We start from the raw sequence: 18085 nt of genomic DNA, 5'->3' as shown, positions 1-18085 counted from the left end.
CTCTCTCTCAGCACCATGCCGTACAACTGCTGCCTTCCCAACCTGAGCTGCCGCACCAGCTGCTGCTCCCGGCCCTGTGTGCCCCCCAGCTGCCACAGCTGCACCCTGCCTGGGGCCTGCAACATCCCTGCCAATGTGAGCAACTGCAACTGGTTCTGCGAGGGCACCTTCAATGGCAGCGAAAAGGAGACCATGCAGTTCCTGAATGACCGTCTGGCCAGCTACCTGGAGAAGGTGCGCCAGCTGGAGCGGGACAATGCAGAGCTGGAGTGTCGCATCCGTGAGCGGTGCCAGCCTCAGGATCCCATTGTGTGCGCCAGCTACCAGTCCTACTTCCGGACCATTGAGGAGCTCCAGCAGAAGGTGAGGGGGTGAGCTTTGTGGGGACTCAGCAGCAGTGGACTCTCTTTGAATAATAGGAAATTCTCAAGTTCTAGTGAAACTCATAGTAGACCTTTTTTTTCAGATTCTGTGTGCCAAGTCTGAGAATGCCAGGCTAGTGGTGCAGATTGACAATGCCAAGCTGGCTGCAGATGACTTCAGGACCAAGTAAGATTTTTCTAACCATCAGATCAGTCTAGCACTGGACAGGCTAACTACAAAGTTATGAACTGTTCTAAGTATATTCTTTTTTTTTTTTTTTTGAGAGGTATTTTTGCTATAGGGCGTGTGCGCTCGCCAGATAGACAGACAGAAAGTGAGAAATCACCCCCCCCGGGGGGATGGTCACGCCACAATCCCTTCTCCTCCATTCTCCTCTCGGGATCTTGGGCACGCACGCACACACACCTGGCGTGAGTTTTAAGCCACCGGGTTCTGGACGCGAACCGTGGTCGACTACGTGGGAGTCCAGCGACATAGCCATTACGCTAACTGCTGGTTCCCTAAGTATATTCTTGATGATATTGAGAGTAGTCTTGCAGATGCTAAGTTTAGTTTTAAGGAGTGTAAGAGTCTATTCAGTCTTTCTCCTTTTTGACTCAACATCTGTACTAAATTTAAAACTGAATTTCACACTGGTCTGCTGGTATAGGTTAACCACTGTAAGTCCATCAAAAAGAAGTTATTAAACCACAAAAATAGAAGTAAAATACATTTCTTTCAGAGACTCAATCAATATTTTTAGGTATGACCTTTCTAATAGTAAGGCTCCCTTTGCAGTTTTATGGACCCCCATAATTTATAATACAATTTTTAAAGAAGTTTATTCTATGAATGAGAGAGAAACACACACACACACACACACACACACACACACACAGACATGTGAACACACACACCTTGAGAGAGAGAGAGGGAGACACACACAAACACACACAGTATGTGTTCACATACCTTGAGAGAGAGAGAGGGAGACAGACAGACACACACACACACACACACACACACACATACAGAGCCTCTGCAACAGGTCTTGATACTGCTATCCACCCTCAGTTTCAGCCAGCCCAGATCATAGGCACAAGCATGCCTGGTAAACTCAGAGTGATCTCTAGATTCAAACTGGCAACCTCCTGCCTTGCAGATTGTTCCATTTTACCATTGTGCCTCTGTCTGCCCCCAAGTTTATAACATAGTTTTATCTGTATCATTTCATTATCTTCAGCTTATCTCTCTGAAGTGTTAATATTGTCTTCATTTTGCAGTTGGGGAACCCAAGGTTCAGAGAGATTAGGGAATCTAGTCACAGCCACTTAATGGCAAGGCTGAATCTAGCTGACCTCTAATTCAGTCCTTCTCTCACGATACTAGATTACTTTTCAGGGTGGTTCGAAAAGTGAGGCAATCTGTATTTGAAGTGCACTGACTCACTTGAAAAGACAAAGAAAGATGACAGGACTTAGCTGATAGCAACTTGTGAATGGGATTCTTAGAGCAAATATTGGTAATGGTAGTTTAAGCTATACACAAGTATCTTACCGATACCTTCTCTGTGAGTCTCAGGGAAGAAGTAGGACTTCTCACTCAACTTGTGAGCATTTTTTACCTTTAAAATTAAAAAAAATTCAAACTATAATGGATTTGGCTAAATCAACCAAGAAAAACCCAGAAATAAAGTCTTCTTGTTTGACTTCCTCTATCCTCTGGCTGTGTGTGAAGGTATCAGACAGAGCTGTCCCTGCGGCAGCTGGTGGAGGCTGACATCAACAGCCTGCGCAGGATCCTGGATGAGCTGACCCTGTGCAAGTCTGACCTGGCAAGTTTATAACATAGTTTTATCTGTATCATTTCATTATCTTCAGCTTATCTCTCTGAAGTGTTAATATTGTCTTCATTTTGCAGTTGGGGAACCCAAGGTTCAGAGAGATTAGGGAATCTAGTCACAGCCACTTAATGGCAAGGCTGAATCTAGCTGACCTCTAATTCAGTCCTTCTCTCACGATACTAGATTACTTTTCAGGGTGGTTCGAAAAGTGAGGCAATCTGTATTTGAAGTGCACTGACTCACTTGAAAAGACAAAGAAAGATGACAGGACTTAGCTGATAGCAACTTGTGAATGGGATTCTTAGAGCAAATATTGGTAATGGTAGTTTAAGCTATACACAAGTATCTTACCGATACCTTCTCTGTGAGTCTCAGGGAAGAAGTAGGACTTCTCACTCAACTTGTGAGCATTTTTTACCTTTAAAATTAAAAAAAATTCAAACTATAATGGATTTGGCTAAATCAACCAAGAAAAACCCAGAAATAAAGTCTTCTTGTTTGACTTCCTCTATCCTCTGGCTGTGTGTGAAGGTATCAGACAGAGCTGTCCCTGCGGCAGCTGGTGGAGGCTGACATCAACAGCCTGCGCAGGATCCTGGATGAGCTGACCCTGTGCAAGTCTGACCTGGAGGCCCAGGTGGAGTCCCTGAAGGAGGAGCTACTCTGCCTCAAGCAGAACCATGAGCAGGTGAGAGATCCCCAGATCTCAATATTCCAGTACTGAGCACTCCATGACTCCCCATGGCAGGGCCAAGTAGGTCTTGATTTGCTAAGTACTCTAGAGCTAACATGACATTTTGCTGGATGCTCAAAGTGGATTGTTGGGGAACAAGTCCCAAACTTACTTCTTTTACATAGAAGAGTGTGGTCAACTGATCTATCTCCACTTGGGGTCAGATGTATGACTGAAAGACCTACACGAGTATTTGATAAAATCTATTAGCTTCTGAATAGGTGAATTATTGGCCATGGTTGGAAAGAGATAGAAAATATCCATTGAACTCTCTTTCACCTCGACGACTAAAATCCAAACTACTTGTACGGAAGGAAAGATGGGTGGGTGGATGGTAAAAATGGGAGAAGTGAAGAAACTCAAATAATGATTCATTTAGATCTCATGTTGAATGTACTACTAAGAAACTGGGTGCACATCTCAAGCATTAGAAGTTTTTATAAAGAGGAAACAACTTCTAATAAAGAGCACATGAAGGTAGAAGACATGAAGCGAATGGGAGGAGTTAAACCTGTTTCTCTGTACTTAGTTAATACTAATTATAAACTGATTATCATTCCAGGCTTATAACTGAGAAAAGGGAAAATCAGAAATAAGTGATACAATCCTGCAGTGGGAAGAAATATTAGCAATCAATTTAATCAAACAGTCTCATTATACAGATGGGAAAGAGATTCCTAGGAGAGGTCTGGGTTACTAGAGATAACTTAGGTGGGTTTTTAAATCAACTGACCTTCATAAATTCCAGTGCAGTTCTCTTCCCACCATGCTGGACTCCCTCAAACAGAGTGTAATTATAGACTTCCTTCTGTGTTTATTCCTTCCCTTTCTGCATCAGGAAGTCAATACTCTGCGCTGCCAGATTGGAGACCGTCTGAACGTGGAGGTGGATGCTGCCCCCACCGTAGACCTGAACCGTGTGCTGAATGAGACCAGGTGTCAGTATGAGGCCCTGGTGGACACCAACCGCAGGGAAGTGGAGGAATGGTTCACCACACAGGTAGGCATCAAATCACGTTGCTCTGTGGACCTCAGCTGCTCCAGGACCCTTAGGGCAGAGTCTGATCCTGTCCTGTCCCCTTGGGTATTTCAGACCGAGGAACTGAACAAGCAAGTAGTGTCCAGCTCAGAGCAGCTGCAGACCTGCCAGGCGGAGATCATTGAGCTGAGACGCACAGTCAACGCCCTGGAGATCGAGCTGCAGGCCCAGCACAACCTGGTGTGTACTGTTTAGCCCTGCTGGTGGGCAGTGTGAGGTTGGGGATGTAGAGTCACTGGGGTGTCCTTTAGGTCGCACACTCTCCTTAGCTGTTGAAGCTTGTAACTTCTTTAGAACCTTATGGGGAAATCTTTTAAAAGCACATTTCTCTGACATTCTTCATCTTGTCTACCACAGAGAGACTCTCTGGAGAACACACTGACCGAGAGTGAGGCCCGCTACAGCTCCCAGCTATCCCAGGTACAGTGCATGATCACCAACGTGGAGTCCCAGCTGGCTGAGATCCGTTGTGACCTGGAGCGTCAGAACCAGGAGTACCAGGTGCTGCTGGACGTGCGGGCTCGGCTGGAGTGCGAGATCAACACGTACCGGGGCCTGCTGGAGAGCGAGGACTGCAAGTGAGTACCTGATAGACGAGGCACATGCATGGTTTTACTAAAGGATGAAACAGGGACTTTGTGGATCCAGTTTCAGATACCAATATGCTTGTAGAGACTGGAGTTTTATATTAAAGCAGTGGGAAGTGTAGGATATTTATTGCAAACATGTTTTGACCTGACACATGTGTTCCAACCATGCTCATGTGACTTGACTATTTTCTACATTGATAATCCTCTGGAGGCTGGTGAGTAAATAAGGCTTTACATCTCCAAGGCTGGCTCGTTATAGCAAAAGGGGAAACAAAACTGTAACAATCATTACTTTTTGTGAATTCATCAAAGCTTTCAAATCCATTGTTCCATTGATCCTTGCTAGAATCATACAAGGCCAAGCAAAGTGGGGATAATCACAACTATCTCATGGATGAGCATTTGAGTATCAAAAGGGAAACTGATTCAATAGCTAGAAGAAGAGTGAAGTGCTTGCCAGCTAACAGTGATTTTGTGAACACAATCTCATGGAATTTTTACAATTCTGTATGGTTGGTATTACCAATTCCATTCAATGGGCAGGAAAGCCTGTAGAAATGAGTTCCCCATGTCTCCACGATTGTAGAACAAAAACATTCCACCTCAATGATTTTTGCTCTTTTCCCCCATGACCTCTGAGCTTTGTTGAAAAAATAATCTAAACAAGGCTTGGCTTCCTTAGACATACGAGTGGATTCTGCTTGTTCTCATGTCTCCTTGGGTTGAGTCTCTCCCCGCCCCTTATTTTTTAATCATCTTTCTCATGCTAATGGCTTGATTCTGTGTCTCAGCCTACCCTGCAACCCCTGTGCCACGACCAACGCATGTGACAAGCCCATTGGACCCTGTGTCACCAATCCTTGCTGTTCACGTCCCCGCTGTGGACCCTGCAACAACTTCGGGTGCTAGACACCCCAGAGCTGGCAGGAGAATTGCATGAAGGCAGAAAGACCGATAAGGACTGGCTCTACTTCTTTGTAACCATCAGTCACAGGACCCTACCCCAGTGCATCACCATGAATCATGGCCTGGAAGAAGAACAAATGCCCAATGTCGTAGCCTGGTTTAGGCCAGGCCCATCTGATCTTCTTCATCCAAGGCTTCTTTCTTGTAGTTTGTCTGTGTTTTAATGACCTGAATAGTTTGAGCTGTGAAGGTGACATCAAGGTGTTCTATGGTTTTTTTCTGCTTCTTCTATTTTTCTTGCAGTTCCCTGAGTCTCTTAATAAACTTTCCTCTTGCAAATCATAAGTGGTTCTCATTTGCATTCATCCTTTTCAAACTGTTCACTCTGTGTGTGCTTCTTAGGAAGCCACTTGAAAGCTGGGAGGACTTTATAGTTTAATCCTCTCCTAAAACATCTTCATTATTATTCATTAACATTCATTAAGCGCAATGAGCCCCAGCCATCCAGTCAGGCTGGAATAAAACTAGCAGGAACGCTAAGGCACAGGGCCTCATCTGAATATGATAAATTCATTTGTTATAGGAACTTACTCAGTAAAATGCAACGGTTAACATTTCTAGAGTTCCACTTCTTCTGTTCCAAGTCCCTGCAAGAGGATAGACGTTAACACTTACTGAATACCTTACCAAATCCCAAGAATTGTGTCACTAATTTTTCTCTCACTCACAAAATGAGGAACGAATAATGATAGGACTGAATCTAGAGTTCACTGTACACATCAGTTACATATGAGGAGGATGAGAGAATAAAACTGATTTCAAATAGCACCCAGAGCTTATGCATCTTTCTGGGAAGACTTGATGCTATCAGTGCTCAAAACATCTCTGAAACTCTCCTTGGAAAAATACTGAATAACTCATAATAGCAAAAGAGACCATCTTTCATATTTCAGTAATAGCCAACAGATTTTAAAATTTTATTTTTAAATTATTTAATTGTATTTATTATTATTATTTGAACTCATCAGAGAGAAGGAAAGAGAGAGAGAAAAAGTAAGAAAGCAAGCCACCAGGTCTGGGACTCGAGCTATTGTTGTCTATGTGGGAGTCCAGTGCCTTAACCACCATGCTACCTGCTGGCCACACCAACATATCTTCTGCTCATTTGACTTTAAAAACATTTTACATTCATTCACTGTATATCATTACAGCATACAAAATGAATTTTTCCATCCAGATTACACTGAATATTGTCCTAATCAAAGATTTTACCATACCTATTATCTTCAACAGGTAGTTTTCCTTTTGTGTCTAACTGTTTTACTTCTTTCTTTTTTCCCCTTGATTGCCTCTGCTCTCTTTTATAGTCTGGCTTGCTTCACTTAAGATGAAGTTTTCTATATTTGTCCACTTTCTATCAAATGCTAGGATCTCATTTTTTTTTTAATGGCTGAGTAGTTTTCCGTAGTATATATGTGCCACATTTTTTCAATCCATTCATCTGCTCATATCCATGTTTATTGCAACACTTGACTTTTTTTTAACCACTGAAACTAAATTTGAATTTTTGGATCTTCCTCCATGCCCAAAGTTATTTAGCACTAAACTAAAATATTAAGTCTCTGAGGTCCATGAGTGCTAAGGTGACAGCTAATCTGGTGTTCTGCTTCTTTTGGTGGCCACTGATGGTCAGCCAATGTTAGTTGCTCCCACCACTGTGTGTGCTGTGCTTTGTTCCAAGGCCACTATCTCAGTTCCCAGATTGACTGTATGTTATTTATATCTTCTATCCTTGATGAAACTGATCCTATCTCCCTTTTTGTAGCTCCAATGTTAGTATTAAATTCCTGCGTTCTTTCATGACAGTTCTTTGTGTCTGCTCCTTTGTCATTGATATTGGAACTCGGGTATAAGACCTTGGAAGATCATCTGAATGACATTCAATACTAGGCTCAGAATGTTGTAGACCCTGAGTGTGGACTCAAGTCTTTCTTTCCTCAGGGTGGTTTCATCCCCTAGAGCCACCTCCATGTCTCACACAATCACTCTGGTGTAATCTATCCCATCAGTTCTCCATACATGCTAGGACCACTGTCTACTGACAGTTACTGCACAGTTGCCTTTATCAAGGACAGTGCTTTCCAAACACCTGTTGTCACTCTTGTGAACAAGAGCTCAAACTTCTCAACAGTAAATATACTTTGTTCTTATTATTCAACATGTAGAGTACAAAGGGTATTCAAAAGTTTTATGTAAATGCATATTATGAAAATATTATGCATAGATTTCAATTTTTTGCATCAGAAATAAAGCATTGTAGATTGAGATAAGACCCCCATCTTTATCTACTCTTCTTTCCTCTGTTCCCTTAGAAGTACCCACTATTCTTTTTTAAAAAAGAATTATTTAACTTTATTATTTATTTATTTATTTATTTAAATGTGACCAGAGAAGGACACAGAGAAAGAATAAAGTGAGAAAGCAAGTCACCAGGTCTGGGACTCAAACCGTGGTTGACCTTGTGGGAGTCTGGCGTCCTTAACCACCACGCCACCTGCAGGCCCCTAGAAGTAACCACTATTCTAAACCTGGTGGATCATTCTTCAAAAAGTCAACTATGTTTTTATCTGCTCCACTACGGGGGACAGCTAATGCTTCTTTATTTTTTATCATTATAAACAGTGCTTTATGAAATCCTTTCCAATGTGTTATTCATCTGTGTGAATGTTTCTCTAGAGCAATGGTTCTCAAACTGTGGTCCCCTGGAAATCCAGTAACCTGTTAGAAACTCTATTTTTTCAGTCTCACTCCAGAACTACAAACTCAGAAACTCTGGAAATGGGCCCCAGCATCTTCTGTAAAAATTATTTATTTATTTATTTATTTATTTATTTATTTATATAAAGTTAACATCAATGGAGTCCCTAGGTCATGATCTGTGCCTTTATCTCAGCTGACCCAACTCACAGTCACTCATGAGCATGCCCAGCATGCTCAGGGAGGTCCTAGGACATGAATCAGGACCTTTCCCATGAGTCCTCCTGTGTTACCACTGTGCTACTGTATGTCCCCCCTCCCACATCAGCTTTAATAGTCATCTGGGTGATTCTATTATTTTCAAACTTGAAGTGTGTCATCAGACTTAACAAATACTGCCAGTGAAATGTGGGCATCTTGTTTCAGTTTGAAGTTTTCTTAGTTCTAGAGAAATGGAGCATTAAAAAATGTTTCTATTGGCCACTAAGGCTTCTTCTCTGTAAACTTGATTTAATTCAAAAACTCATCATTGAATGTTTACAATGATGCATGCTGGAGAGAGCAGAGGACACAATAAAGACCTGATCGCAAGTTTATTTTCGAGTGAGGTAGGAAGCAATAAAAAGAGGCAACCAAGCATGATATTGTTGCCAAGCACTAAGAAAAAAAGTAAAATAGAGAACAGAGACAGAGCAGGTGACCTGGGAGAGGTATCTTCCAGATAGGGCGGTCTGGACACCCTGTGTCTGATGAAGAAAAATAGGGTAAAGTTTATTTACATTTAATTTTATTTTTTGGGTTTATTTTAAAAAAATTATTTTGTACTTCCCGTTAAGCACATTTTTTCCTTTGCTTATTGTTTCCTTATTTTCTGACATCATTGGATTGATCTGGTTTTCTTCCTTCTTTCACTCCTTTATATAGTTTATTCTTAACTTTTACATGTGCACACTTGATTTAATGTTATCACATTTTAACTAATATCTTTCCTCTTACATATAAAACAAGATCCAGAAAAGTTTTTACGTACATTCTTTAAATTCTATCTTGCTTTTAATGCTCCCAAACTGATCATTATTATTATTGTTTAGAATTAACTACATATTTCCAGTTTATTTTCATACAATGCTTCTTTTACATTCTTCTTCCTTTCTGATTTTAATGTCCTGTTTTCCAAAATGTGTTCTTAGTAGTTCTTATAGAATCTGTAAATATTAAATTCTCCCAATTATTGTCTGAAATATCTTTTCTTATTGGTTACTTACTCTTAAATGATAGTTTAGTTGGCATAGAATTCTAGGTTGATAGATATTTTCTTTCAACATTTTGAAGATGTGATATTTTATTTTGGATTCTGTTGTTGATGCTGTGGTTAAGGCACTAGACTCTCACATGACTGACCGTGGCTCAAGTCCTGGACCCAGCGGTTTGAAACTTATGCTGGGTGTGTGTGCATGCATGCCTAAAATCCTGAGAGGAGAATGGAGAAGAGACTGCATCATGGCTATCCCCACTGGGAAATGATTTCTCACATTTCCTCTCTGTCTCTCTCTCTCTCTCTCTCTCTCTCTCTAGTGAGTGTGTGAGCCCTATGGCAAAAAATAAAAAAAAAAAAAAAGAATCCTAGAATTCTGTCCAAAGAGTATGTGAAGCTCTGTGGAATAAATACTAAGAAAATAAAGTCACCAAAATAAATATGACAATTAAATAATTTTCGTGATTTAATTAATGGGAGAGGTATTGAGTAATTAAAAATGCCCAGTAGGATTATGAAAGCTAGATCTTTGCTTTTAACTACAATTGTATTAGGTCAACAGAATCAAAGAGAAAACTGAGCACCTTGAAGAATATTATTGATGTCAAAATAAATCTTGACTTTTGGAAGCTATAAGCAATCTAGTAACTACAAATTTACTTTGAAAATATTTATATTTTTGGGCCAATTTCATGGCACAGTGGTCAAGTGCTGCTCAAAAGAAGCTGGATCTCACATGATGATGGTCAGCATGAAACACACTGGGCATGCTGGGGATGTGTGCCAGTGCACAGGATCCAATGGACTGCAGCGCTGAGGAAGGCCGTCAAGGCATGGCCGGACCCCATGGAGGGTGCTCATCAATCTCCTGCTCTCTTTCATGCATGCTCATGGGCTCCATCATGGATAAAGAAAAAAAATGAAAAAATACTTTAAATTATATTTTTCCATTTCTAGTAGTTCTGTTTCATTTTTTTTAAAAAAACTACCTCTTCTTTTGTATAATGACTATCGGTTTTAGGGGCTTAGACCCTATTTTGTCCTATAATCTCATCAAACATTGTTATTTAACATTCTTGCATTTAATCCCCTCTTTATGTCTTCTTCTGCTGGCTTGTTGTAAATTATTTCCTTGTTTATTTTGCTAATTTATCATCAAGAGGTTCCTGAAACATTTGGGTAGTATAGATTCAACCTTTAACCTTGGTTATACATAGATCAGTTGTTTAACAATGTCAAAATAAACTCTTATTATTAAAATAAACTATATTAAGTTTAGAGCCCAATTTGACATAGTTCAGCTTTAAAAACAAAACAAAACAAAACAAACAAACAAAAAGAAAAACTTTCAGAATCTCTGCTCTAAACTACATCTTCCAGGCTCCAAAAATGTTCAGACAGAAGCCTTTTTCTTTTTTCTTTGGAGAGGTTTTTGCGATAGGGCGCGTGCAGACAGAGAGAGACAGAGAGAGAGAAAGCGAGAAATCACCCTCCAGGGGGGATGGTCACGCCGCAATCCCTTCTCCTCCATTCTCCTCTGGGGATCTTGGGCATGCACACACATGTGCCTGGCATGAGTTTTAAGCCACCGGGTCCGGGATGCGAACTGCGGTCGACTATGTGGGAGTCCAGCGACATAGCCATTACGCTAACTGCTGGTCCCCAGACAGAAGCCTTTTTAATCTGAGGTGTGTCCTGCTGTGTTTAGGGACCAAGACAACTGAATCTCTGCTCTAAACCACATCTTCCAGATCCCATAAAAGTTCAGACAGGGGCATAGAAATCCTCAAACCTTACCGAACCTGCTGCCTGAAGGAAGAAACTCCTCTTTATAAATCTGAACTCAAAATCTCTTTCTGTGGATACCACATTGCAAAACACAGTAGAGGAGAAAAATCGTCTCAAAGTACCTTACAGTGAAAGGAAGCATATAATCTTACAGTTGCAGAAACCTTCTCTAAGCAATTAGCCCAAAGTGGATACACCACCAAATGACGAAAATTCAGAGAAGAGAGACAGCAGAGTGAGCAGCAGGGAGAAGTAAGGAGCTGCAGAGAGTGTGGCTCATGTCCTCCCACAAGCCTCTGAACTCTCAGATGAAACCTCGTAGCTCAGACCAGCCCTCTACCATAGAAACTGTGAGGTCTTTGTAATATCCAGTTCAAGTCAAAAGTATAGGTTACTTGGGAGAATCAGGGAAATGGAACTGCAGAGAGATTGTAGACCACCTCCTCCTGCACACCTCTGAATGTTTAGATAATTAACTCCAAGAAATTAGGAAGAAATGAATAATCCATCAGATCCACCACAGAGGCACAAGAAATATAAGAAACCAAGAAAATATATCTCCCCCAAGGGAGAAGAACAATACTTCATCATCCATAGATAGTACAGTGGAACTTGTGGAAATGTCTGATAAAGAATTCAGAATATCCATAGTGACAAAACTAAATGAGATGCAAGAGATGAGAGACAATCAACTCCAGAAGGTGGAAGAGAAAAGAGACAATGAGTTCTAAGAGGCGAGGAAATACTTGCCATAAAAAAGAATCAAATGGAGCTGTTAGAGATGCAGGCTATAATACAGAAAATCAAAACTTCCCTCAAAAGTATTAAAAGCAGATTAGACCATGCAGAAGATCAAATCTCAAATGTTAAAGACAAAAACCTCTGACCTAGAAAAAAGTCACTCAAAACCAGAAAATAAACCCCCAAATGAGCATAATATATGAGAAATACTAGATACTATTAAGTGCCCAAACATTCAGAAAATTGGTATCCCAGAAGGTGAAGAAACTAGTAAGGGCATTGATAACCTATTCCATGAAATCCTGGAAGAATATTTTCCAAACCTAGAGAGGCATTCAAATATCCAGATCCAAGAAATACAAAAGACCCCAAATAGAATCAACCCAAGAAGATCTCCAAGGCAAATCATAGTCAGATTGGCCAAATCCACAAAGACATGATACTAAAATTGGCAAGAGAGAAACATCAGGTTACTTACAAAGGTTATTCCATCAGGCTAACATTAGTGGAAAAAATACCATCAAGGAAAGAATGGGAAAATATATTCAAAGTGTTAACTGAAAAACAATTTCAATCAAGAATACTATACCCGGCAAGATTATCCTTCATATGGGAAGAAAAGATAAAAACATCCTCAGATAAACAAAACCTGAAAGAATTGATCAACACTAGACCAACTCTTCAGGAAGTTCTGAAAGGAGTGCTTTACCAGGAAAACTAAAGACACAACAGACAGAAATAAGAGAACAAAGAGCAACCAAGAAAATGCTAGGAACAAATCCGGAAATATCAATAATGAAGTTGAATGTTACAGGATTTAAATGGACATATTTGGACCACAGTAACACTGCAAATTCAACAGAAGAGAGATTAATTACACGAGACTGAACTGGTGACATGGAATTTTATGACTTTTGACTAAAACATTACTGATTTTTTTTTACTATGCTTTGTTTTCCAGATTTAAGGATTTTGCTTTCTTTTGAGTTGATGATAGGTTCAGCAACTTGTTAAAATGTTTTTTTGCTTTTTTTAAAAATTGAAATATAAACTTTTCTTCATTCTTGACCCCTCTGGAATTGGAAAATATTTGTGAGTATTCTTATTTTGTAATAGAAGGGTTATTGCATAAGTTCAAAAATACCTGTTGCCTTGCATCACAAATTGGAAATATTCATTATGGCCAGGGCATTGACTGGAATGTCATATGTAAAGGTATGACCAGAAAATTATGGAACTGAGCTGAATCTCAAGAAATCCTACAGAAGCTGTTTGTGAATTGTGTTCTGGGTGTTTGGTTCTCAACAGTTTGAGTAGTTAACATGTAAGTATATAACCATACTGTCTGTATGAGTTTTATAAAGTCACAAAATTTTAACAAATAGTTTGAAAATTATCTTTATAATTCAGGTTTTTGGAAAATTTGAAAGTTGTTTATTTATTTATTTATTTATTTATTTATTTATTTATATTTATTTTACATACTTTCACTGGACATCGCCACAATATACAAAATGCATTTTTCCAGCCAGATTTTTCCAGCCAGAATATACTGTAGAGTGGCTTAAACATACATGTTATCATCAATAAATAATTTTTCATTTCTTATTTCTTGTGTGTATACATACATACACACATTTCTTGTAATATCTATCTCTATCTCTATATCTATCTATCTATCTATTCCCCCTTATTTCTCACCCTCTGCCATTTCCCATCTTCTTTCTACCCTGTATCTGGTTTCTGCAAATTTTTTGATATGTAAAGTAAATGTCTGTGGGAAAATATAAATAAATAAAAGAAGAAAAAAGATTAAAAAAATGGATATAATAAATAAATAATTCTTTAAAAAACCCTTCTTATATCACTGACCATACTTGTTTTTTTCCATTCAGTTCCTTTATTTTCCTTTCTACTCCATTTCTTTCTTTTTTCTTTCTCTTTTTTATATTTATATTTTTTCATGATTATTCATACATTAAATCACTATACATCATTTAGATTTTGAAGAGACTATACCCAAATGACCATACTTTTTAAGTCTACCTTTTCACTAAGGGTATGGTATTGTAGAGAGCTGAATTTTTAAAAAATGATTTTAGTTTTTTCTCATGAAGACAAAAATTCTTGTCCCGTAGTTCTCATTTCTCCAGTCTAATTTATCCTTTTCCAGTTTAGGAATGTAGTAAGGATTAAAAAAGGGTTTTAACAAAATGGTCCAAAGCAAGACATTTCTTCATCTCAAGTCATTTCCTCCAAATGAGGGTGAGGAAGGCTTGAATGAAATGATCATTAAGATCCCTGACATTACTCTTGTTCCAAGATATTCCTTCTTTGTTTTGATCTTTTTTTTTTTTTTCATTTGGAATCTACATTAGGTGAAAGGGAGAAAAGGAAGAGCAAAATGCAAAAACCAAAGCAGTCTGATTTTTTAATCTGCAGCTGTAGCTGAGAGGTTCAGATTCTGCTGGCAAGCATCTTTCTCTGAGCTCCACTTTGTCCTTTGCTAGTGAGGACAGGAGAGCAAACCAAGTCATAGAGGCTAGGGGACAGTAAGTTGTGGCCCCCAGATTCCAACACAGATCTCTGTTCTTTCCATCATAGCATGCTGCTTTGGGCATGTGATTGATTTTTTTCCTATTGTCTGTTTTGAGGATGTTGAATAAGGCTCATCTATGTCTTTTAACAAATAAAAGCAGTGTCATATGTATGGGCAGTTCAGATTACTTATGCTTCTTGGATAATTGTTCCTAAATCATGAACTATTGTGAATCATCAAGTTCAAACAAGCTGGGCATCTCTAAACTGTGTAAAACACACTCCAATTATTGTATCAAAGTCTGTATTGGTAAGACCACAGCTGACAAGCTTTGTAATCAAATGTACAAATGGATTGTGGAAAACCTTCTCTAAGTAATGAACATCTCAACTCTGTGTTTGAAGCTCAGTGTGGGCATTACATTAAGAACACAGGTACTGTACATAGTAGGCACATCTGTGTGATCCTGGAAAGGCTCTGACAGCTTTCTAGTCAATGTAATTAAGATCCTCTCCATGGCCCTGATCTTACGTGACCACACCCCTATCCCAACCCCGCCATCTCTGCATTGACAGTTTTGACCATCAATTCCTTTTTGAAGCTCTCCTCCTGATCCTGTGGTGCCCTGAACTCATTCTCTCCATATTTTTCCTTACCATTTCTCCATTTCTCCATGATTTTTGTTCCTTCTCCTTATTTCTGATGGGGGATTCTTCAAAGTTCGTTGTTGCTCTTCTCTTAATATATTCCTGCCTTGACCCATTTATCTAACTCTCATACTTGCACTAAGACCTTATCCATCGTTATCATCCCTATAAATTTTAATCTTGCGAGTCCTTTCAGTTCTAGCTTGCCTGGACTGTTGTAATAATCTTCTTGCTCCCAGTCTTTTCTTTATATTTTTCTAAAATAGATAAATGTCAACTAAAACATTTCCATGAACAGATGAATGGATTGAAACAGTATGGAACATACACACTATAAAATACTACTCAACCATTAAAAAAAACAATGAGACCCTAGCATTTGATAGAAAGTAGACAAATATGGAAGGTTTACTGCTAAGTGAAGTAAGCCAGAGTATGGAAGAGAGGTATTGTATGTCCCCACTCAATATATACTGAATGTTGGCACTCTGTGACAGAAACTGAGTGATTGGAAGGTATAAAAGCATGGAGAGTAATGGTAATACTGAAGACAGTGTGGGAAGAGTGTGAGAAATGGGGGAGGGTGAGAGGAAGGAAATCAAATGGAAGAAGAAAGAAGCAAAACATTTAAGTAACCCAAAATGGAAAGCAGTCCATTGATTATAATGTATGTGGTAAAGTCTTTGACTGGACTGATAGGCATTGTATTCAAGATGAGAAAATTCATTTAGCATGCTGTAATGAATGATACACAGTGATAGAATGTAAAAAAAAATACTTAAAAGAGTTTTCATCACACTCCACTCAATGTAAGCACTCTAGAGCTTATATTGACTCTGCTCCTTCCAGGGATGTTCTGGCTCTTCAGCTCTGCCACTGAGGACCTCTACATGACCGTGACCTCTCCATACAGTTTTATTTCCCACCACTTCTTTTTATACATTTCCATTCCAAGCCAACTAGACTTAACCAGGAGGTCCCTTAGCCATGTGCTGAACTTTCCTGTGCCATTGCTGTATGTACGACATTCCCCCTACCTGCGGTTCCTAATTTTCGATTCTCTGATTCCTCATTCCAGCACAAATCCATTTCTGTGAACCTTCAATCCTGGAGGTGCTAGCTTTCCCAGTGTGTAAACCATTCACTAGTCACTTACTACCTCTTGCCTCAGATTATTTTTTCCTGGTTATCCCATCATTCATTCAACACACATCTGCTCAACAGTGTCTAATGTGCATTAGGTGCCTAGATCTAGGTAAAACTGAATTAGACTTTGCCCTTTCCTCAGGGAACTCAAGTAGTGAAATAAATAAGCACAGAAGTCATGATAATGCCATGATTAAGATAAAACTGGAGTTTATAGAGGAGGAAGAGACGGCCTGTCTAAGGAAGTTAGGGAAGGAGATAGGCTATTCATATCTAAGCAGCATGTTATCATGGGAAGAATGGAGGTGCTGGAATCTTGACTTTGTAACTTAGTATCTACTTTCTATGACTTGCTTTGCCCATCTGTAAGATGGGAATTATATCATTTGCCTTGAAGGGTTGAGGTGAGGAGTGAATAAAGTGTTCATGAAGTATGTATAGCACCACCTTGGACCTGTGCAGGTTCTCAACAACACAGGCTCTTTCCAACCATAGCACTGGTCCTGCCTTCCACTCTTCACAGTGCCTAGTATGCTGCTCTGGACAAACTGTGATTCTAGCGGATATTGATTATTTGGTTGATGGACATTATCATGAATATGGATGAAGCTCACTATATCAGGAAACAGGGCCACCAGGAACGAGGCTCTTTTACTGTTCCAGAAGAGATCTATTCCTCTTTCTGAGAACCATGGATTTGAAATTCTGCATTTGGAAATTTGTCCTAACAAAAGAAAAGATGCATAGGCAACAGCTATGCTTTTTTATTCTAGGAAAGGGAGACTTGCCAAAGAGTCAGGGCTCTCAAGCCAGGGAGCAGAGCAGCAAGGTTGTCCCTTGCCCTGCCCTACCCTCTAATGAAGGCCACAGCTTTCATGAGTTCAGCTCTTTGAAGCCACACCATGAAGCTCTTCATGACGCACAGCAGGGAAGAGGAGTCCTGACTTAGCGAGAAGCTCGAGTCAAGTCTTTTATGAGGCGAGAGACTCGTCTGAGGAAACAACACACAGAAGGGAAGGGCTTTTGACAATCACCAAATGAGGAAAAAAACAGGGCTCCCTTACATGTCCCATGTCCACACCCTTGGCAGAGGGGTATAAATGCTTCGCAGAGGAAGGAGGTGCACAGTTCTGCAGCTCGAAGAACGTAGGCTCTTTCTTCAGCCAGGCACCTCTCTCCTCCCAGCATCATGCTGTACAACTGCTGCCTTCCCAACCTGAGTTGCCGCACCAGCTGCTCCTCCAGGCCCTGTGTGCCCCCCCGCTGCCACAGCTGCACCCTGCCTGGGGCCTGCAACATTCCCGCCAACGTGAGCAACTGCAACTGGTTCTGTGAGGGCTCCTTCAATGGCAGCGAGAAGGAGACCATGCAGTTCCTGAATGACCGCCTGGCCAGCTACCTGGAGAAGGTGCGCCAGCTGGAGCGGGAGAACGCAGAGCTGGAGAGCCGCATCCGTGAGCGGTGCCAGCCTCAGGATCCCATTGTGTGTGCCAGCTACCAGTCCTACTTCCGGACCATCGAGGAGCTCCAGCAGAAGGTGAGAGGGTGGACACCATGCTACCTCTAGTAGGAGTTCTAGAGAGACGATCTGAAATAGGATTAAGAAGCAACATGAGTGCTTAGTGTGATTGAAACTTTGGAGTCTGGTCTTTCCACTTTTTCTTTCTTTCTTTCTTTCTTTCTTTCTTTCTTTCTTTCTTTCTTTCTTTCTTTCTTTCTTTCTTTCTTTCTCTTTCTT

The 18085-nt window shown here is 40.1% G+C and overlaps 2 protein-coding genes across 3 annotated transcripts in view; both read left to right on the top strand.

Annotated features, from left to right (window-relative positions):
- Nucleotides 1-5477, top strand: LOC102478202 (keratin, type I cuticular Ha3-I). Its single transcript, XM_006155972.3, has 7 exons — nucleotides 1-363; nucleotides 467-549; nucleotides 2738-2894; nucleotides 3778-3939; nucleotides 4033-4158; nucleotides 4336-4556; nucleotides 5360-5477. Exons 1-7 carry the CDS (start codon nucleotides 16-18, stop codon nucleotides 5475-5477), a joined length of 1215 nt encoding a protein of 404 aa, XP_006156034.1. The 5' UTR covers nucleotides 1-15.
- A 12047-nt stretch (nucleotides 5478-17524) lies between these two features.
- Nucleotides 17525-18085, top strand: part of LOC102477480 (keratin, type I cuticular Ha3-I) — a 6203-nt gene continuing 5642 nt past the window's right edge. The window contains exon 1 of one of the 2 annotated variants that reach the window (XM_006155971.3): nucleotides 17525-17884. In XM_006155971.3, the coding sequence (XP_006156033.1) occupies nucleotides 17537-17884 (348 nt within the window). In that variant the 5' untranslated portion in view covers nucleotides 17525-17536. The remainder of the gene's footprint in view (nucleotides 17885-18085) is intronic. The other variant, XM_006155970.1, reaches the window with a different exon arrangement.

The sequence above is a fragment of the Tupaia chinensis genome, unplaced genomic scaffold (genome assembly GCF_000334495.1).
Source record: "Tupaia chinensis unplaced genomic scaffold, TupChi_1.0 Scaffold000477_1, whole genome shotgun sequence".
NCBI lineage: Eukaryota > Metazoa > Chordata > Mammalia > Scandentia > Tupaiidae > Tupaia > Tupaia belangeri.
Note: the sequence above shows the minus strand (reverse complement) of the source record. Positions and strands in the feature narration are given on the sequence as shown.

Bases quoted from the DNA above. Each gene is read 5' to 3' on its own strand.
- LOC102478202 (XM_006155972.3), top strand. From the start codon at position 16: ATGCCGTACAACTGCTGCCTTCCCAACCTGAGCTGCCGCACCAGCTGC. The intron at 4,159-4,335 runs GTGTGTACTGTT...TGTCTACCACAG, and splicing joins TGCAGGCCCAGCACAACCTG to AGAGACTCTCTGGAGAACAC. The intron at 4,557-5,359 runs GTGAGTACCTGA...TCTGTGTCTCAG, and splicing joins CTGGAGAGCGAGGACTGCAA to CCTACCCTGCAACCCCTGTG.